Source organism: Xiphophorus hellerii, chromosome 9, assembly GCF_003331165.1.
Source record: "Xiphophorus hellerii strain 12219 chromosome 9, Xiphophorus_hellerii-4.1, whole genome shotgun sequence".
In the NCBI taxonomy this organism is placed as follows: domain Eukaryota; kingdom Metazoa; phylum Chordata; class Actinopteri; order Cyprinodontiformes; family Poeciliidae; genus Xiphophorus; species Xiphophorus hellerii.
Window position 1 is genome coordinate 5,240,383 of NC_045680.1, and position 22,101 is coordinate 5,262,483.

General features: G+C 38.9%; 1 protein-coding gene across 2 annotated transcripts in view; it reads left to right on the forward strand.

Annotated features, from left to right (window-relative positions):
* The window catches only part of dennd1b (DENN/MADD domain containing 1B), a 138,883-nt gene that overhangs the window by 62,818 nt on the left and 53,964 nt on the right, over window positions 1-22,101 (forward strand). For both annotated transcript variants that reach the window (XM_032571735.1, XM_032571734.1), the window contains 4 exons: window positions 3,807-3,860; window positions 4,408-4,518; window positions 16,819-16,919; window positions 20,118-20,163. In XM_032571735.1, coding sequence (XP_032427626.1) covers window positions 3,807-3,860; window positions 4,408-4,518; window positions 16,819-16,919; window positions 20,118-20,163 — 312 coding nt within the window. The remainder of the gene's footprint in view (window positions 1-3,806; window positions 3,861-4,407; window positions 4,519-16,818; window positions 16,920-20,117; window positions 20,164-22,101) is intronic.

The following is a 22,101-nucleotide window of genomic DNA, read 5'->3' on the forward strand; positions in this document are numbered from 1 at the left end:
AAGTCCCTGATCTTTTAGTACAATTTGTTTATCTACAACTGCTGTTATTTTAAGTATTCTTTTAATCGTCTTTGTTTTAGTCAGCTGAAAGCACTCTTTTTTTCTATTTGGCAGACAGAAATTATTCAGAAGCAAAGATCAGATCAAAACATCCCTCTTGTGCCAACATACTCGCATTTTTAAAATTGTTGCATGTAAAGTTTTGTAAATAAACTCTTTTTTTTTTTTTTTGGAGGAACTGAAGCTTAAAAAGAAATCTGAAGATGTTATTTGTGCTGTTGCATATGACACCTGGGGAGAAACAAAGCTTTTTTTAATAATACGGAGCTAATAAGAGAAGCTCCAATCAGAACTTAATGCCTTATTTTTATTTATTTCTGAAACTTTGACCTGAGCTGAATCTGATTTATCCTACAGTAGGCATTGCTAACTGAAGGTTTAGTTGCACTAATCCTATATCACTAATTAGAAACATTAGTTCCATTAATGTTAAACCACTAATCAACATATTATTTAGCAGAAGCTAATGCTAAAACACTAACTTCAGTTTAAATTATATTTGTTTTTAAAAAACCACAACCCTCGAGCACCAATTTAATTTTGACATTAAACCGTGAATGAACTCCAGACACAAACCCCATATCATTTAAAAACAATTTCTTTTAAACCTTTTACATATTTTGTGCTTAGTGTATTTCTAAGCACCTTAACGATATTAAAAGTGTTTTGAGTCTTCTTCACTCAGTAGTGACATCCACAGCAAAGAGGCTTGTTGTCAGCATAAGTCTGTTATGTATGGTGCATTCACTGATCTAAAAAAAACTGGTCAAACTGAAAATTGTCTGTTCTCTGTCATCAGTGGGTTTATGTGTGTATCTTTGCAGCTAATTTACTAATTTACAAGCTATTATTTGCAATGCATATTTATTATGGCACATTTGGTCCTCAGTGTAAATTCATTTTTCAGTTCAAATGTTGCTGCTGTTAGGAAATAGGAGCAAACGCATTAATAAAAACCCAGAGTAAAAGTGAAATTTTACACATAGTTGTAGAAAATAGACATGACAGTTTCAATTTCCATAAAATGAGCAGACATATTATTGATTGAACTAGCTTTTTTTTCTTTCTTTATCTTAGAAAAAATTTTGATCACAACTTGGAGGCAAAGCCCTGCGTGTTAGTTCCAGTTTAGTGTTTGTTTGTACTGCCTCATCTACAACAATGACCATCCTCTGGGAATTAGACAAGTGTTTACTCGGGATAATTGTTTTCATGTGTTTATCGCTTAATACACACCCACTTGGAGGAAAAATGCAGTGTTTGTTCAGTGCTTTCAGTGTTTCTTAGAGGCATGGTCTTGAGTCACACCTAATTTTTACCCCCTTGCATGTTTACTGAATGAAGTAATAGTATTTTTTGTCATTTGTAATTTCCAGGCCATTAAATTACTCAGAATCATGCATAACACAACATCCAGTGAAGTTACAGAAGAGTACAATGAAGAAATAATCATTATATGTCACCCATTTTGATAAAAACTGTACCATGGACCATTCATTTTACAGAAATGATGAAGTGGTGAAAAAGAAGCATGTGTGCATAAGGAATACCAAATAAAATCATGAAAATTAAAGACTGCAAAAATTATTACAGTATCCCCCAGATGGTCTTGGCATATGGTTGCTCATACTATGCCAGGTTTTGCTGGAGGTTTCTTCCTGCTAAAGGGAAGTTTTTCCTCTCCACTGTCGCTACATGCATGCTGGGCATGAGGGATTGCTTTAAGGTCAACGGCACAATTCAAGCGATTGTCTAATGTCACTATGTGAACATCCAGGAGGAAAGAAAGCAAGTCAAAGAGTTTTCTTAGATAGAAAACATTTTTAACCAAATTGAATAATGAACTGAATTTGACTGCATCACAAAATGGTTTTAAACAAAAGTCTTTCGAACTATTTTTTATTTTTTTTTTACTTTTATTATTATTTTTTTGCATGACTTTAATTGTGTCAGTGTTTTTGTCTCTGCATTTGTAATTTAAAACCATTTGTTTGGGCTCTATTTTAACTCTATTTTAATTGTTTTTCTTACTTTCTTATACTGTGTTTTATTATGTTCAGTTAAAACAAGATGTTTACATACATTATAGAAAAAGACATTTCATACATTTTCTTTCACTCCCTGATCAGCCTAAATCTTTGTATTTTTCTGTTTCTGTCTTATGGGACTGAGATCAAGGTTTTATGATGACATCTCCAAAACCTTGACCTTGTCATCCTAAAGCCCTTTATTAATTGATTTGGCTTTATGCTTATGATTATTGTGTGTTTAGAAGAAACATTTTTCTAAAAGCTACACTCCATCTTGAGATGCTGTTTCAAGGATAAAAAAAAGAGTAGACAGTTAATCAGTGGTCCAAAGTCTGCCTTACTTGAAGTGCGCCATTCCCTCCTTCATCCCACAACATAATGCTGCCTCCCCTTTACTGAAGAGTTGGGGTTGTGTTGTTGAAAGCGTTCTCTAGATGTGACAATGTCATTTTGACCAAGCTTGTCAGTTTTAGGTTCAGCGCATCCTCAACATGGCTTTAAAACTGTAGTCTAGATTTTTATGTTGTTTTTAGAATGATTGATGTGTTAGCTTAGCATACATTCACAGATTGGCCTCCACTGAACTCAGATGTTGTGAATTAATATTTTAGAAGCTTACAAATCCATGACTTCATCATCTGTGCCTTAACAAATAGCTTAACACCAAAGTGACCTTATGGTATGAAGAACTCTGAGTTCAGAATGATTCACTCGCTCATTCTTCTGGGAAATAGAAATAATATTGACAATACTAACAGGCCTTAAAAAAACAGAAGTTTATCGCATTTGTTGGCAGAAAGGGAGAAAAACAAGTTGTCTTTTTCGACATTTGTATGAACACATCTGGTTTCAGATCTGGTGTCTTGACCTTTTTTGGAGGGATTTTATTTTGTTGTAACTTTTGTATTTGTTTTATTACATATGTTTTTATTTTGCAAAGCTTGTGTTGGATTTTCATGTCCATCTTCCTTCCCAATGGAGGCCCCAGCTCCAAAAGAGATCCTCGACGATATGAGGAAACTGAAATGTTTTTAAAGCAGCGCTTAAAAAGTATATCAGTTTCAAATCTGAACTCTTACAAAGTTGCCTTAGACATTTCACCAACATCACAGTGGATTTTTACGACAACTTGCAACAGGTTTGAGTGATGGCCCAGAGAAATGCAGGTGTACCAAACATTCAGTAGTGTGTAGAGAGACGCAGCAGTGTGTTTCTCTTGGTGGTTTGTCTACCTGCAAACAGCACCTCTCTCAGGCCCCTTTGATCTGAACACTGAACCTGCCCTGCTCTCCCAAAGTGAGACAGGCAGCCCTGTGATCCTCTAAACAACCTGAGTGTGTGTGTGTGTATGGAGAAGTGAATGTGCACACATGCTGGCGTGGGGGCGGGCGTGTGTGTGTGTGTTGGTTCTCCACAAACCTCTTTAATGCTTAAATAAAGACTCAGTTTTCCACCGGAGACATCACCACAGTGTGTGTCTGTGGGGAGCAGAGCTGCTATTGAGCTTTCTCTGTTCTGCAGGCCTGATAAAAGCATTGCCACGGTTCAGACACCAGCTCAGCAATTCATATAGACAGAGCAGAAGATGAGCCATAAATCATACAACAAAGTGAACGGCCCTTTTCTCCCCTCTTCCCCTCATTCTCTTCTGAATAAGTGCTATGCCTCACTTGTGACCTTCCCTCTACTCTTTCCTGCATGTTTGTGTTTTCGCAGCACTCCTACTTCATCGCCCCGGATATCAATGGACTGCCAACTATCCCAGAGAGTGTAAGTGCTCATGGAAAAGAGGAGAAAAGGAGACAAAAGGAGATGAAGGAGAAATCCCTCCCTTATGGAAACATCCCTGCCTCTAATCGTTTTTAATCTAATACACATGTCACCGTTTGAAATTATTGCATCATCCTCTTGTTTCAGATTTATCTCCTGCGGTGCTTGTGCTTTAATGTTGAAGTTCAGTGATTGGCATAAAAGATTCAAACTGAGCACATGCTCTTTGTTGATTTTTGTGTTTAAATTCGAGCTCAAATTTTTATGGCAAGGGACACAAGATGACAGCAATTATCGGTCTCTCAGGCTGACGTTGAGTGAAATGTGATCCGTTTTCCCCAATCTGACTATTTTGGATGGATCACAGGCATAAATACAGCTGAAACACATAATTCTTACCATTTATTTTTAATGTAAATCAATCTTTGTAGTAGTTTTTTTTCTTACACTGTTCTTTGACATATAATCAGGCTTTCTCACAGTCTGTACAGTGATGTAGTGCTTACATTTTACAAGCTAAAAACATTTTCTTCTGTTGTATCTCCAGAGGAACCTGACGGAGTACTTTGTGGCTGTGGACATCAACAACATGCTCCAACTCTACGCCAGTATGCTGCACGAACGGCGCATCATCATTACCTCAAGGAAGCTTAGTACTGTGAGTGTGTTCCTTCCTAGTCATCCCGAAGCTTTTGGTTATTGAGCCTCGCCTTGTAGGCACAGGCTGATAAAAGCTTGGAAAACAACTAGAATACGGCATCAACCTAAAGGATTCTTTCCTTCAAATATTAATGTTGCTATTATGTTTATTTTGAGAATGTGCGAATTTATGCCTGGTGTTCAGGAAGCCCAGGTTACTTTGGTAGCGACCGTCAGCTCATCTGCATTGTTGGGTCTGGTGTCTCTGATCTTCATCTCAACAATAAATGATAGATTATCTATAAAGGTTCAGGTCAGGCCAATTTGCTGGCCAATAAAGCAGAGAAGCATCATTGTCATCGAACCAGCGTCTGGTACCTTTGGGTTCTCAGTCTTGCTGTACAATGAAATTAGTGTCTCCATAAAGCTTGTTAGCAGAAGGAAACATGGAGGGCTTTAAGGTTTCCTGGTTGATGGCTGTGCAGGCTTTGGACTTGATGAAACGCCGTGGCCTAACAGCTGCCGTTAAGATGGTTTCTTAAATCATCACTGACTGTGGAAACGTCACACTGCACAACAAATAGTTTGGATTCGGAGCCAATCCACTGGGATCTTGATTTCCAAATTAAATACAAACGTCACTTGTATATGATTAGAAGGCTCCAGTTTGTTTTCTCTTTAGCCCAGGTAAGAATCTTCTAAAGTTTGATATGGTTGAGGAGTGGCCTAGTACAAGGCATCAGTGTAACACCTGCTGTCGAATCGTCCGCAAACTCTTAAATGTGCTTTGCTTCACGATACTCCCAAGACTGTGGTTACACCAGTTGCACTATTATCCAAGACATTTTTTCCTTCCACACAAATTCCCATTTATATTCTTGAATGCATCACTCTGTGAACTGCTGGGTTGGTTAGCAATGACATCTTTGCGGCATATTTTTCTTGTGATGGTTGTCAATAACTGTCATCTTAGCTGTCTTTGCTTATCTATATGCATAGTGTTAATTCTTAAATGTAATGACTTATATGAATTTTCTTTAAAATTATATCCTAATTTATCTGCACATGTATCTGTATATCTTTAAGCAGTGTGATTTCCTCAAATGAAAAATTACTAAAAAACAGTCTTCTCTGATTGGAGGAGGGGAAACAAACGGGTGTAAAAGGTTTTAAATGCGCAATACTTTTATGCATAAATGCAGCTGTTTTTTTGGTAATGCAGGACTTCTGCACTTTAATAATAATTCGGAAAGCTTGTTGCCAACTTGCAGACCTGCACCGTCATGCTTTAAATCAAATTCAAATGCCAAATTATGCCACTAAAACTGGATCTAACCTTAGGCTGTTCAATAGATTGAACATGATTTGCTTCATCAATATTCCAGCTGGATTTCTAACCCTAAATATTACGAAGGGAATATTTATCTGACATGGCTTGATAGTTGTTCAGAGAGACTTGAAGCAGTTCCCCCTATCACCCTCCTCCCCTCTTCTTAATCATCCAGCTCTGACAGGCTGTGAAATTCAGGCTGAAGCTGGGTTTTATGTGGCTGTTTGTACCATATAACTGCAGCATATTAATGTCCAAAATGCCTTAAATTATCTATTATTACATGCCTTAGCTTACTCTTATAATTTAGAGTCATTTCTGTGTGCATGAGGGAGGAACTCTGTGTGTCCATCTCCCCCTCTTCCTCTCCCATGCTATCTTTGCAGCTGATGAGGCAGAGCCAAATGTTTATGACAGATTAGATGGGAGAGGGAAGTGATGTCATCCAACTTCTATTTGTATCTGTAGCTGAGCGGCTCCTGCCAACGCAATCTACAAGTCTGCAGAAGGTTTAACAGCTGGGGGCCTTTGGTGGTGTTTGGCGCTGCGGGGAAGTGTTCCCAAGGTCTCTCTTCGGAGCTATAATCAGGAGGAGCTGTAAAAATTACCCAGCCCTCTGAGAATTTCACCTGTCTCCCCCTCCTCTGCTCAGACCGGCTGCACCTCAGCTGAGGCGGCACCCTCTGCTGTGACACAAGCAGAACATGATGTAAATTATCAGACTCGGGGGAGGGGTGAGAATGTTTTCCTTTTTAGCACGAAGACGATGTGTGATTTAAAGCTTTCTGTAACTTCAAGACAAAGCACGCCTTTTGCTTTTATTGCAAATATATGCCGGCAGAATATTTTAGGAGACCTTTACCTCCGTGAGCCTTTCATCCTCAACAATTCCTCGCCCAGTCGTCTATCCATCCATCTTCCTCAGGGAGAGGTGTTTTGGTTTGGTAGCTATGTATGTCAGGCGATGTAGTACAAAGGTATTTTCACGTCCCCAGTGGGATTACTCGCTGGCCTAGTGTTATTACCGCTCCTGTGATGCGTTATTTTTGCTGTTGGGATAGATTGACCTCGTAGTTCAAGCACAAATGGCTGCCATGATTCTTAAAACCAGCTAAGTGTATAGATACGCACCTAACCGAAAATATCTCCACTCATTACCCGTGCCATTGTCATGTGATCAAACACCTTAAAGGATGAGAGACGTGTAATTGCTGTCAGATTTTGGCACAGCATTATGTTAAAATGAGTGTTATCACTCATTGGATGGATGGGTTATATTTCTATAGTCTGATCTCGCGGATAGAAGACGTATAAAGAAGGTATTGGGAGATATTGTTGGAAACATCGTTAGTTATATCCAGCTGCTTTCCACCACCTCCGCCTTTCCAGCCGAGCAGAAACATGGGATAGAAAGTGGGGGGAAAAAAATCAGACACATCGCAGCTCATGTATTTATATATATTCTGCCTTCGTAAGGTGCTGCCTGTGTTAAAGCCCCCAGTGAACCCCGCATGTCAGTTTGTCGGTACATGGCTGCCACGTCTTGCAAGCAGCCGAAAGCAAAGGAATAAATCATGATCTTACATCCATGCGCCAGTTGACTTATTGCTGTTTTGTGACCAGAGGTGAATGGTACCGCTGTTTTTAAAAAGCCAGTTGGTGGTGGTGCAGGGGGCGGCAGCCAGCCGTGTGTGCAGCCTTGTCATAGGCCCGTATAATAGGGGTGCATCGGCCCTTCTTCTAACTAGTCAGTAGGGAGGACCCCACCACCGCTGCCGCCGCCCCCCACCCGTGTCTTTCATCTACCCAGCCTCCCCCTCCAGCCTCTGCCCTGCCTATCGGCCAGCGCCGGCTGACAGCAGCCCTCTCATCAGGCTGTCAGGCCTATGCTAACAAGGAGCTATCCATCTACCGTGCCCTAGAGTGCCAGCTGTCTCCTGGTTTCCAGCTTTTTTCCTCTGTTGTTCCTCTTCTCTCTCTCGCTGACTTCTCTTTGCCTCTCCCAGCTCTTGCTGTGTTAGTTATACTTTCCCTGTGACATATTATTTTCTGTCCATCTGTCTCTCACTCTCTCGCTACACCTCTTTCTTTCTGACATTGCCTTCCTCTTCCTGGGAGTCCTAATGTGTCCTTCAGTTGTTGGGCAACTGCAGAACATTGGAACATTCTCCCCCTGCATCCCGCTCCCTCAGTACCTTCCTCTGCTTGTCCTCGATAAACTTCCCCTTCCTTATGTGTCCTGTGCGTTGCTGGTGGGACTGTAAATGTGCATGTGTTTTTCCTTGAACAGTGGATCCTGGGGTACACTTAGCCTCCCATTATTGCTAGGAAACGGTAAAAAACACTGATCATGTGACCAAATACTTAGGAGGAAGGCATTCTTTTTTCAAGTGTGTGAAGGTAAGAACCTCATGGGTAAAGTGGTTAGACTTTGATTTCTTAAAGTTTTTATAAAAATTATATATATACGTATATATATATATGTTTTATAAATCAGTTGTGCTATGTATGAGTTATAACATGAGGTCATAAACCAAAGATAAAAGTGTAGCATTTTAGCTGTGGGCACAAATAAAGTCAAAATTGTAGTTTTGGTTAAGTTGAGCCGCTAGCATGACATGGATCTTCCACTTGCCAAGGATTCAGTTCTAGCGCTTGGGGTAGAGTTTTAGAAGAGGATTGGGGTGTGTCTGTGTTTTAGGGAATACAGTTCAACTTACCCCACATCTACACTCAACTTACCCCATACACGGGTAAGTTGAACCATGAAACAATCTTTTCTAACATGCTATTTTTCAAAACTGTTTCTGATTGTTTGAAGACATGCACAACATCGTGAAATATATGTGGATATACAAGTTAACGACCAAACCAAAGTTGCCTTTGTGTAGTGATCCTAAGTATGAAAAACGGCTCATCTTACTACAGTCTCCCCTATTTGCTCTTGCAGGTGTTTTTATTTGCCCCTCATGCCTTCTGTCTTCCTGTGTGGGAGGCCTGGTGTTAGCGGCTACATGCGCCGCCCTGCATGCCCTCTACTTCTTTCCTAGTGCAATATACCCGCGTTTGTACCCTTACGGGGCTTGACATCAACGTTTGTCAGCACAGTGGAAAGCAGAGCATGCATAATTGGTGACTTAGTGCATAGGATAAGAGAGGGAAGGGCCAAAGCAGTGATAAAGTAACAGGATAAATGAGGAAGAAGAGGAAAATGTAACTGATACCAAGAACCTGGGCGGCTATATGGCCTGTTTTTTCTTTTTTTTTCAGATTTACCAGAATTGTTCAAAACTCAGTCAGACTGGATGGAGAGCATCTTTGAAAATCAGTTTTCCAGTTTTCCCACAGATAGTGATTAGGCCATTCGATCACATAAATATGCTTCAATCTTAACTATTCCATTGTAATTCTGGGTTTTTCCGCTTTTAATAGTTTTATTTCCAAGATTGTCCCTTATTTACCATCTTACCATCAACTTTGACCAGCTAACGTTGTCACCACAATGTTTCACAGTGGGCATATGCTAGGGGTCATTTAGTTTTAGTTTTTTTCACACATTGTTTTGCACTTTCTTCCTCATCTGCTGTTTCACCTATATGGCCTCTTTTGAATTCCTCTTAACAATTCAGCTTTGCTGCCACCAAAGCCAAATATGTGATGTGTATGTTCTGCTAACAGATTCTTTCCCCACATACTTGTCCTCTTGAATGTGTCCCTGATAAAGAATTTGCATTTAGGTGCATCAGAGTAAACAGGGATGAAAATAAGTGCACACAACTTTAGTTGCAGCAAATTTTAAAAACCATCTATTATTATATAGCCCAACAAAATGCATGGAAGTTTGTAATGGTAATGTGATGAAATGTGAAAACCTTCAGTTCATATAAATATTTTTGCAAGGCACTGCAGGACTGGGTTTGGCAAATGTGTGGGGATAGAGTTGGAAGTAAAATGCTAGTTGAGGGGAAATGAGCGTTTAAAGCTGGTGTGAGAAGGTCAAGAGCAGCTATGTTGATACCGTTCCTCCTGTCAAATTAAATTACACCGCCTGGAGCAGCAGCCGGTTTCTTCCGCAATCTGTTTCTTCACAGTCGAACAAGTCCAGTAAGACAGTTCAGGATGGAAAAGCAGAGTATATTTTATAGCTTTTAAGTCTGCTTTATTGTTTATCCCAAAATACGTGAATGAGATTCAGCGATTTTATGTTCCTTCAGCATCCAGTAAAGAATAATGATGTGGGTTGAAAATGTTTGCTGATATGTGAGCTGCATGAGGTCAATATATATATTTTAGAATTTCCTCACGCATAGCAACATAAAATAACACTTAATTGTGCATAATGATGAAGGGAAATATAAAACTCATAAGTGTGGCTTGAAATTTTGAACCTCCTTTACTCTGATGCTCTGTATGTGTGTAGTTGAATCTCTGTGCAAATCCAGCTGTTTGGTGTAGGCCACATTGTCCATCGAAAACAATAATGACCAAACACTGTCATGGAAAATTTTATTCTATTTTCTTTTATTTATTTTTATTATTATTATTAGAACAACAAAAAAAGATCAACACAGGTATACAGAAAAACAGTATACACAATGTCCATCTGTACCACAGCCAGGAATCATTTACATAAAAAAAACTAAATTTAAATTGGGGTACAAATTACATTTTGGATGCCTTGAGTTGTTTGAATCTAGACAGTAATTTAAAATATGAAACCACAAAACTAAGGGAGTCAGTGACCAGTGATTTTCTGGTTCTCCATTGCCTTTACACATTCTGTAAAAAGTATACTAGAATACAGCCTGAAGATGAACATAACATAACTAGAATCTCATTTTTTATTGCCGTTCCTTCCTCGCTTTCAAGCTCTTTATGCAGAAATATATTTTTTGTCTAACTCTCTGAGAAAGATTTAAAAAAAAAAGTGATACAAGAAAAATAGATGTTTTTGAATTTGGATTCATGGAGAATCTTAAAGTAGAGATATCTTATAAAACAATATTCCAAGCCTTGAATAACTTCAATCCATTATCCAAAAAAGAAAAAAGTATGGGACAGCTGTAATCTACCAATACAGAGCTGCCCACCTAAACTGAAAAGTAGGATAAGTAACACATTATTTAAAGAAGCAGCTAATAAGCCCAGGGTGAGTCTGGAGGGGCTGCAGAGTTTCACAGCTCAGCTGGGAAAATTTGTTAACGGGACAACTTTCTTTCCTTTCCTCTACAACTGTGGTCTTTATAGAAACGTTACAAGAAGGAATCCTGTGCGCAGTTAGCCACAAGACATGTGTGCCACAAGAAGGTGTTCTGGTCATGTCGCTTTCTGACCTACTCGCAAATCTGTGAGTAGAACAACTCAACTTCAAAACTCAAACTCAGTCGACTTCTTCCATTATCTATTGCCACCTCCATGTTTTCACAATCCCATGGCACTGCCACATGATGGTGGCAGTGCCACATGATGGTGGCAGTGCCATGGTGTGGTGATCCTTTTCGTCAGCCAGGACAGTGAAACAGGAATCCCTGAAATAAATCTCTTATATGCAAAGTTTGAGACTGAGGTGAAGGGTCACCTTCCAGAACAACCCTAAACCTACAGCTGGAGCTGCAGTTTGTATCAAAGCATATTGATGTGTTAGAATGGCACAACCAAAGTCCAGACCTGAATCCAAATGAGAATCTGGGGCAGGGATGGGAAATTGACATTCACAGATGCTCTCCATCCAAGCTGACTGAGCTAGTGCTGTATTGTAAAATAAATAAATAAAAGTTATAGATGTGCAAAGCTGGTGGAGACATATCCCACAAAACATGTAGGTGTAACTGCAGCAAAATGTTGCTTTGCAAAGTATTGGTTCAGGGTGGCTGAATACATATGAACATTTATCAGATTTTTATTTTAAAAAACAGTTGTATCATTTTATTTCCATTTTACTAGTATGCTTCACTTCGCATTTATCTATTTATGAAATCACAGTAAAGCACACTGAGGTTTGTGTTTGGGACGTGACGAAAAGGAAACAAATTGAATAGTATGAAAACTTGTGCATGGCATCAATAATAATTATTTGCTACACATGCAGATTCACTTAACCTTTTGCCCATTTGTTTATGTAAGTGTGTTTGGATGTAAAATTTTAGAAATAGAGAGATTATTTTTCTCCTGAAATGCTTTTTTCTTGCAAACATGAACTATATTCAGTAACAAAGAAGAAAACAAGAACTTCTGAAAATTGGAAAGACATTTGATAACAGCCAAGATCGCTGATAACGGTGCTGAAATCTTTCTATTTGGTTTTAATGTAATTTACACTTGTCTTCATTGCTGTAAGTGAATATTAATTAGTTTTATTTTTGTGTTAGAGCTGCATAATACCTTGAATCGCAGTTGTCATCGCAGTTTTAATGTGTGAAACTTCACAGGCCCAAAAGACTGCTCGGATGCAATATTTGTTTTTTTTATTATATTTGAAGTGTCATGAATTCACCCTCAGCATGCATTTAATCAGTTGGATTACATGGTTCACTGTGCCTGATCTCCAAATATGATGTAAATTTTAGTGGCTGAGTTGTTTAAGGTCACTTCAGGTATTGGGGACATTGTGATGATTTAAAACAATGATGAGTAAAGTTTCTAATAACTTACGGAAGCAAAACTTTATGAAATACTGAGCTGTTTGCTGCTTGCATCAAGTACGAAATTAGACTGGATTTACACAGCAGGTCTTTATGCTCAATTTCAGTCGTTCATGCCTTTAATTAAACCCGACCGCAGTGAGACGTCTGTGTGAAAGATTTATGACCCCAAATCGACCCACATGTGCAGAAGAAGAACGATGACGTCACGCAGCAGCGCGTTGTTTACGGAAGTAATATGCCGTCTGTGGATCGATTTTAAAGTTTATTCAGCAAAGAAAGCTGAAAGTACTGTTACAAGATCATAACACAAATAAAAAAAGCAACAGATTTTTGTGCAGCATTGACTGCAACTTTTGTTGGATGTTTAGTAAGACCCAGGAGTAAGAGTGGAGTGATGTGCTTCAGTGACAGACTTCTTTTCCAAGTTCATAATCATAATTTTCATACAATGTTTACATCAATGTATGATGTAAACAATGTATGAAAGTTGGAAAAAATGCAACATCACTGTTCAGACTGAAGACACTTTGAAACAATGGCATATGTGTCCAAATTAATTCCACATATGGAAGTGGCACACATTTGATTTTTTTGGGGTCATTTGGGCTGCATTTGCCTGTTGTGTGAATGTTACCTTAGAGTTGGAAGTTGACCAACTGGTGTCTGAATTCTGAGTTTTAGTTTGGCTTCCGGTGTCAAAGTTTGCGTTCATCTTGTCCTTCTTTATTCCTTCTTTCTTCACCAACTTTCCCCTCCTCCCCCTCTGTTCTGTCTTTCCGTCCCTCCGTCTGTCCCCCTTCGCCCCCCGTCCGTCCTTTAGTCTCACTGAATGGGTCTGCAGAAACCGTCGTTCGTTTGGCCACTTTCCGCCTAAGCCACAGCACACTAAAAAGCTCTCAGGGCAGAACCAAAGACCTTGACTGCTTTTTGAAGCAGGCTGTCGCTGTATAATCGGTTAGCTTCTCTCAGCGGAGGGGGCAACACACACACACACGCCTACACACACACACAGCATAAGAGGCAGGCAGCCCCTCATTACCGGGCAGAGCCCTGGTCCCCAAGGACTGGACCCAGCACCTAATCCTGTATTTGTTCTTGGGGACTGTATCTGTGATTCTCCATTGAATGGAATATTAAGCACCCAGGTCTTTTGTGGAGCGTGTAAGCCATTTGGCTCCACTCATCTATTATTTATCAGCCTGGCAAATATTTTATCAGCCTTAGCCTCTCATGACCCACTCTCATGTGAAGCTCTCCTCTAAATGAAGAAAAACCGGGGGGTTATTATTTTTTTTTCTTTTCAATTTATCTCCCGTTTTACTTTTTGCCTCATTTGTTCTAAAACCTGGACAAGGACACAGGGATTTGTATTAATCTAAGAGTTTTGAGAAGCAAATATGTGAACTATTCCTGTGGAGTTCCTTCCAACTTCCTTTATCTAAGGAAGCACACTGTTGCCTCCATCGCTTTGAAGATAACAAATAAAAGAGGAGCGTAATCTAGATTTGCGTTATAAATCATAATCCAAGTTTCGGACTCCCTTTCCCAGCCAGCTCCCCCGAGCCCAGCCACCCAGCCTGAGCCGGAGCGAGACAGAGACAGAGAGAGAGAGAGACTTGTTTTCACTTTCAACCTGAGAGTAAATCATGCCAGTTGGGGGGCTCACCTTGAGGCCTAGTGGAGATAATTGGAGTTGGTTAGCGAGGTGTTCTGTGCCATTACCTCCTGGTACCAGCGAATGGCTGGGGCTTGTCTCGCACTCCCAGAGGAGGAATCCACCCGCCTGTTGGCTCCTCACTCAGCGTGCGTGTGTGTGTGTCTCAGCGTAGGTCCGCAGGCAGATTGGTGACCCCTCTTCATCACGATTTAATGGCCCCTTACTAGACGGAAGAAGGGTGTGATAGTTTTGATAGCCCTTCTTTTCGCCTAGCGCACTCAGTTCAGCTTATTAATATTCATCGCATTGATTTATTTTCAGAATTAACAAAAAAAAAACAAAGTGTTTGCCAAGAAATTAATCCTGACAGGAGTGTGGCATTGTTGTTTCATTTTCAGACAGCAGGAAGCAGGAATATGCATATGCAGATACACAGAGCAAGACACCAATTAAATGTTGATTAAGTCTTAAGTATTGTGGGACTCTGTGTGTGAAAGACAATAAGAAAGAAAATCATTGCTTTTTGTTTGCCGGCTGATATGAAAAATGAATGCAGTTAAAACAAACGGAGGAGGGGTGGGGGGCTGGACACACAAACACATGAATGCTTCTTTTCTTTCTTAGATGCCTGAGCTTCATCAGAGGGTGTATTTGGACGCCCCCCACATCCTCTTCATCTTTTTCTTCATCTCTTCCTCTGGCTGCGGTTGTTTTCAGCCACCGCGCTCTCCGGCTTTTGGCCGGTCAATTGTGACACTCTGCGTGTCAGCGAGCTGGGGGGGTCTCCTGGTATCTGTGCGTGTGTGATAGTGTGTGTCCGCTTCACACTTTGGCTGTGAAGCTGCAGCGGTATAACGGCGGCTGCTGCTGCGGGGGTCCCGGCGGTATTGGCCTAGCCCGCAGTCTCTCTTGGCTAACTCATGTTTCATTCTTTGGCAATTTGCCCTAATGAAGTCCCGCAGGAGCCCCTCAGACCTCTGTTCTCTTTCCATATTTAATCATGTTATTTTAATCTGGGGGATGAGCTAACGCCTCTGTCTCCTGCTGCGTCTCTCTGTGTAGGCGTGTGTGAGTGTGTGTGTGCTGCAGGTCATTACTATTGCTGAGTTTTTGTGACATGTCATGTCAGGAAAGGAGGGGGCCGCTTGCTTTAAGACAATGGGAGACGATGACTTTAATTCTGAGTGTAATATTGGTTTGACAATGTAAAAAGGCTCTTTGAAAAGCAATGTCATCCTTACATGATTGCGGCTCATTATTTGTTAAAAACGAGGTTAATTATTCCATTTTTTCCCCAGTCATTTCTCAGTTTTTCTCAGATTTTTATGGCTGCTGTCAGTGCTGTTTTTGCCTTTCTTTTGTTGTCTTTTTTTGTGCAGGTCACAGCACAAACCCTTCTTCAATAGAAATACTTTAACTTCATTGTTTTCTCATTTATAATAGAAAAGCATATTTTTCAGACAAAAAATCAGCGCAGAGCACAACACTTTAATTAAAACAAATGTTGCCTTACATTAGGTCAAAATATTTTCCCTATTTTATACCGATCTCTTTTCTCCTCTATTGTCTTTTTCATCAGGGTCAAGGAAACATCCAGCCTGCTTGTTTAGGTTTTAATCTGTTTTTTTCCCCTGTTTTCTGTGAAAAGTTTATTTTTTATGGCTTTTATTTATGCTCACCTCAATTTTTCAATGAGTAGCATAATTACAGGCACCTTTTAGTAAGTTATGTCATCAACAATTAAATTCTGTCAATAATTTCAAAAAGTAATTGTGGCTCACACAATTTTTGTGAATGACTGTCACTAACTCCAAAGAGCATATAAATTTTTTGTCATACTGGCAATATTTTTCTAAGGTTTTCCTTAGAAAAATTTATTAATTAATTTATTTTATCTCAGTGAGACACTGCGTTGAATAAAGTAAAAATGAAATGAATTAAAAAGGAAAGTTAAGTGGAAGGAAAAACTGGCAGAGAAAAGAAACTGACGATCACAGCCTTGAGAGCACTCTAATGCCAAGCCTATCCAAGAGTTCAGAGGAGAATCGTAAGGTATAAAGTGGAGATTGAGTCGGTGTTTCAAGAGCAAAGACACAGACATATCCAGAAAAAGTGCTGAATTGGGCTAAGGAGAAAAAAAAAGAAGAAATTTATCTTTTCAGATGAAAGTAAATTTTGTATTTAATTTGGAAATCAAAGTTCCCAGTCTGTAGGAGGGGAAAATAGCAATCAGCAAGTCCACATGCCTCATTGATGCAGTAATTCATGCTAAAAGAGCCCAGATAAAGTATTAACTGCATAAAGTACAGCAGATCAACAAACTTTTTTTTCCCTTTTTAGCTGATATTTCTGTCTGTAAAATATGTATTTTATTTGGTCTGCTGTAATATTTCTGAATTTGGGGATTTCATCCGCTGAAAGCTGAAATAATCAAGATTCACAGAAAGAAAATGCTTGAAATGTGTTCATGTTGTTTCCCTTTCTGAAAGACAGATTAAAACAATCAATCAATGATATCATTGTGTATTGAAATGAACATGTAAATCTCTGAAATAAAAGCATATTTTATTAGCCTAGATGTTGTTAGTAATAGTTGCTGTGGTTTTGTTGTGTTTGTAACAGTGAGAAGTCATTTCTCTGTATGTAAAGTTGGGCTGACGGTGTCCGCTCCTGTCTTTCTGTGTGTAGTTAACTGCATGCGTCCACGGTGCAGCGACTTTGCTCTTTCCGATGTACTGGCAGCACATCTTCATCCCGGTTCTGCCTCCGCATCTTCTGGACTACTGCTGGTAAGCCCGACAACCTCTAAAGCACAATCATTATCAACTTAAAGAAAAATGTTTCTGCTGCTATTTTTTTTTTCCTTCTTTTTCCACCGTCTCCTCTTTGCTGTCCGCGCCTGATGCTGGACCCCGGCATGCAGACGTATAGCCACACACACTGCGTCAGGTGCAACAATTATGCATCAGTTTTAGCCACTAAGATCTCTGTGTTAAAGCGCTGCCACACATGTTCACACGTTCTCCCACTCAGTCTTTGTGTTTCTGCGCGTACGCCTTCTCCAGCACTGCTCCGCACATAATGAACGGACCAGATCACCTTACTCTATATTTTATGGCAGTTCTTAGCGGCACGCTCTCATCATGGTCTGAACTCTCTGAGGGGTTCATTACCTCCCTTCCAACACAAATCCAACAAATCTGATTGGACTTGATTGAAACTGAACGGAGAGCAGAAGTAGTGTCTACAAAATCTGCATGGTTTCAGGTTAACTTTTTATCAGTGCCGACGTAGCGTACATGTGTTGACGTCAGCATGGTTGAATGGGATTGCTTGTACAGTGCAGAGCATTTCCAGGAGGGACGGATCATCTCAGCGAAACTATTCCTCACTGACAGGGAAATGTGATTTCCATCACTCTGCAAAGACTCATCGTTACCTTATTAAATGACGGGGTGTCCTCTGTTCCCTGATGCGATAACTAAATTACATTAGATGTTTTGTGTTCCTCTACATTACATCTGAAATTCTTTAAGTCAAAGCTGGGCATCCAATAAACACGACAGGCCTGCCTATTTGTTTTTATTCTGTCACTTTAAAGTGATTACAAGCTTTTGGTTTATAAATCACTCTGACCAGAAACATGCTAAAGTAAAGGACTGTAGGAATATCCAGAAAGCCTCTTATTTTATTTTATTTTTTTTCAAACAAGGAAACTTTTTTATGATATTCTTACACAGGTAAGCGGTTTAAAGAGAAAAATGAAAAATTACATTGAAAGACAAAGTTTTAAGAATAATAGTGAAAGTGAAAAAGAAACAGCGAAATGCAAAAGACGTTTTAGAAATGTACTGATCTGAAAAAGCCAACAGTTTGTTGGAAATCGTGTTTTCAGTGAGTTGTTTCCAGTGCTAAGCAACATAAACAAATAGGTGCAACCCAGTTGCACCCAGTTGCAATAATTTTTAATATTATTAAAAATGTATTTATATAATCTAATTCAAAACTTTAAACTCATGCATAACTTGGATCTTTTACACACAGAGTAATGTTTTCCAATCTACTAGTTTTGAATATAACAGTTAATGAAAAACCCCAAATTTTGCTTCTCACAGAATAGGGATGTTATTTTTGCAACTGAAAAATATCTTCATGTTCTGTACAGCGTATGCACATATTTATGGTTTGGGCTCCTTTTGCTTGACTTCAGTTCTTATACATTGTTGGGTTCGGTGTCTCATCTTCCTCTTGATAATTAGGTCAGGTTAGCTTTGATGGGCATTCAGACTGAAAGTTCCCATTGTTACTTTATATTGGAGCTTTTGACCGTTCTTGCAGATGCCAAAACCTTCTAGAAAATGGACACTGGTAACCATGACGAGCTTGAAAATGTGCTTTTAGATCTCTGCTCCCACTTTGGGTTTGATAAGCCACAGTGGACCAACACAAGCCAACGATCATGGCTCAAAAAAATCATCATTGTGGAAACTTCACACTTGGCCTTAAATAACTCGTCATGTAGTGCTTGCCTTCAAATCTGAATCCACCAAATTATCAATTGGGCTTCACCAAGTCCTCTCAAGATTGATTTAGCTGTGTTAATTGTGCCCTTCTTTTCCACCATATTTTTTCTTCTAACTAATTGTCCATTCATATATTGGGATGTAGCTTTCTTGAACCTTATCTTCTTTGTGAACGGCGACAGTCATTGTCTTTTGCACATACCTGTCAAGTCACTGTTGTATTAAAAAAAAATTGTGGTCTAATATTCTAAGAAACTGAATGTTGTTTTTTTTAATCAACTTTAACAAAAATACTATTTTCTGAATGTTACTTCCTTTCTTTTTGTTCTGATCCTGGAAACACTGAGTGAATAGATTGAACCTGAACAGCAACTCTGAGATCTATTCAGGGCCTAATCCCTTTATTACTTTATAAACCAATCACTGTCCTTTAGATTTCAGAGAACCTTTAAGATAAGTATAATCACATTTAGTGATACTGTCAATTTTTGAGTTAAAACAAAAAAAGAGAATCTCAGAAATACTTCTTGGAATACAATCAGTCATTTACCAGCTGTCTCTGAGGAGATTCAAGTTGCCTGATCAACTTTTGTTGCTGTCTACGTTCTTAAACTATGTTCTATTCACACATTAGTGACAGCAGTGTGTATTTTTCTGTAGAGGCAGGAAAAGGGAAACAGCATTTATTGCACCTGGATTCTATAAAAATAACCCCACTGTTCTGAGGGCCTTGGATATAAAAAGGCTTGTTGCTGGTTGTGACATTATCATGTTATGACATCCTGATATAGAAAAGAATCTACACTTCAGATTATTTTCCAGTGCACGTTTAGTATTTTGTTCTGTGTTAAGTATTGGCTTAACATAAATCGTCTTCATTTTTGATGTTTTGTATCTTTAATTGATCAGTCTGGATTATCAGACATGTTTTTCTCACAGATTAGTGTATAAAAATGCACTAATCAATCACACAAGATAAAGACTGACTCAATAATATACTATAGAATCTGATTATTTTTTTCTTTTTAATTAAACTTTAACACTTTTTATCTATAAAAACATTAACCAGCATGTAATTGGAAAAGTTTAATCATATCCTTTGAAGTATAAATAGGATTAATCTATTCTCCTATTTTTTGTTGCATTAAAATCTGCCACCTCTATCAAGAACCTGCAATATATTCTGTTTTTATCTTTTATATCTTATTGTCCTTAAAAAGAAAAATCGGACTTGGTCAAATGTAAAAGAAAACAGGAAATTGGTTTGTGCCTGGAAAAATCCAGATCGGTGCATGTCTTATTTATGAATTTTGGAAAAAAGCAACAGATCCATACAGTGAAGACACTTCAATCTTTAGTTATTTAAATTAGTATAAAATGACTGAAAGGTAGATGCTATTTTCCAATTAAACATTGCGTCTGTATACACCACTAACAGATGTCTTGTACTTTCTACATCCTCAGTGCTCCGATGCCATACTTCGTGGGAGTTCACTATAGTCTGCTTGAGGTATGTTACCAGATTAGTTTATCCATGCATATGCTACAAATGTTACTGTAAAAAAGTCAAGATGCTCCATGAATGTCCTGTGTTTTGAAACCGGGGGTTGAAATGTGTAAACGGTGAAAACTGATTTTGATTATTCATTGCTAATCCAGATGTTTTGTTGAACTTCGGTGTCGGAAACAAATGACGACTCAATTCTGAGTTTGTGTCGAATATTTAAGAGTTAATTCATCATGAATTAAAGAATGCTACTTTTAAAAATCCCAACTTTTTACACTTTCACATCTTTTTCTTTTTTAATTATTTTTTTTGTCTGTTTCTGCTCTGTCTACTGCCTGTGTGCCTTGGCTTCTGAACCAGAAGTACAGAAGGCAGAGACAGAAAGGCAGAAAAAGCATCTGCAAACAAAGAGCTTTTCTTCTTCATTGTTAAACCTTGTGTTGGTTGGGGAGCAGGCCGTCGTCAGTGCGACTGTTTCATGTGAACGCATGACGCAAGAGCCCACACATTTTTGCACTCGTGTGCGAGTGCTAGTTTCTAGGAGTGTGCGTGTGCGTGCATGTGTAATTGCCTATAATGTTATGCACACGTGTGTTTGCGCTCATGCGCGTGCATGTGTGTGTGTGTGATACTTGTATGACAGTTGCGGCAGTGGCAGTATTTATCACACTCTGCATCCGTGACAGACCTTCTTTCCGCCACTACATAATTAGTCCAGATCAGCATGTGAGCCTCCGCTGCACAGGCTGTCACAAAAGTGACAAACTAGAAATTCACACACTATGCTGCCTCCCACCCCACTCACACATGCACGCACACCCCCACACACACACCACACCTGCCCGTATCCTTCCTGCACCACACTGAAATAATTGTTGAATTTGTCGCCATCAGGATGCGCACGGCACAGCACAGCATCGCTGGGTTGTTGTTGATGCATGATGTTTCTGGTTCTGTGGAACGCGCGCTTAGAGTCCAAATGTTTCCTCTCAGCCCCATTCTTCATTTTCCATGTGTGTGTTATAGTAAATGTGGTCTACTTTAATTTTTTCCTCCTTTCGCAATTTTTTATTGTTAATTATCAAGCCTTGTAAGACTTTCTCTGTAGTGCTTGAAATAGAAAACAAATTCCTTACTTGTGCACAAAACCTTGGCCAATAAAACTGATTCTGATTCTTAATTTAATCCGATTTTATGCAAAGAATATGTATAATTAAGATAATCCAAAATGGTCAAATCATTTAAATAGATTTAAACACAATTACATGCATTCCAATTCTAATTCAATAAAGTTCAGTGAAATTCAGTTTATAACGAAATTTGTGTGAAAGTTGTCTTTAAAAAAACGTTTTTTCCCACTTTACAGGTTTTGTTTCTTTTTTTTCTTCAATATTTCAGATTATCAAACATATTTGAACAAATACAAAATGCAGTTTTCAAATTTGAATAAGTAAAACAGAATCACTGTCAACCAAATCTGACAAACAGCTGTGATAACTGTTGAATGAGTCTTGCGGCCTACTCTTCTTTGCAGAAGTCTTTTAATTCAGCATGAATGCTTTTTGAAGTCAGCATCTAAATCTGTTCATTTTTATTCTTTCTTTGAGCTTTTCAGGGATATTTATGCTACATATTTTGGATCATTGTCCCTTTCCATAGCTTTATCACTCTTGACTTTAAGGTGACAAGCTGATGGAGAGAAACATTCTCCTTTAAAAAACTGAGCAAAAATCTTAGTTTTGTCATCCAGCAACGCAAAACCAAACTAACACCACTATGTTTCACTGTACGTATAATGTTCTTTTCTGAAGTTAGTTTTTTCCCAGGATGCAACACTACCCAAAAGGTTCCTCATTTTCTCAACAGATCACAGATCATTTTCTTTTCAATCCTCAAGATCTTTGTTTGCATATGATGGATAGGTCAAAGTGTAATTTTGAC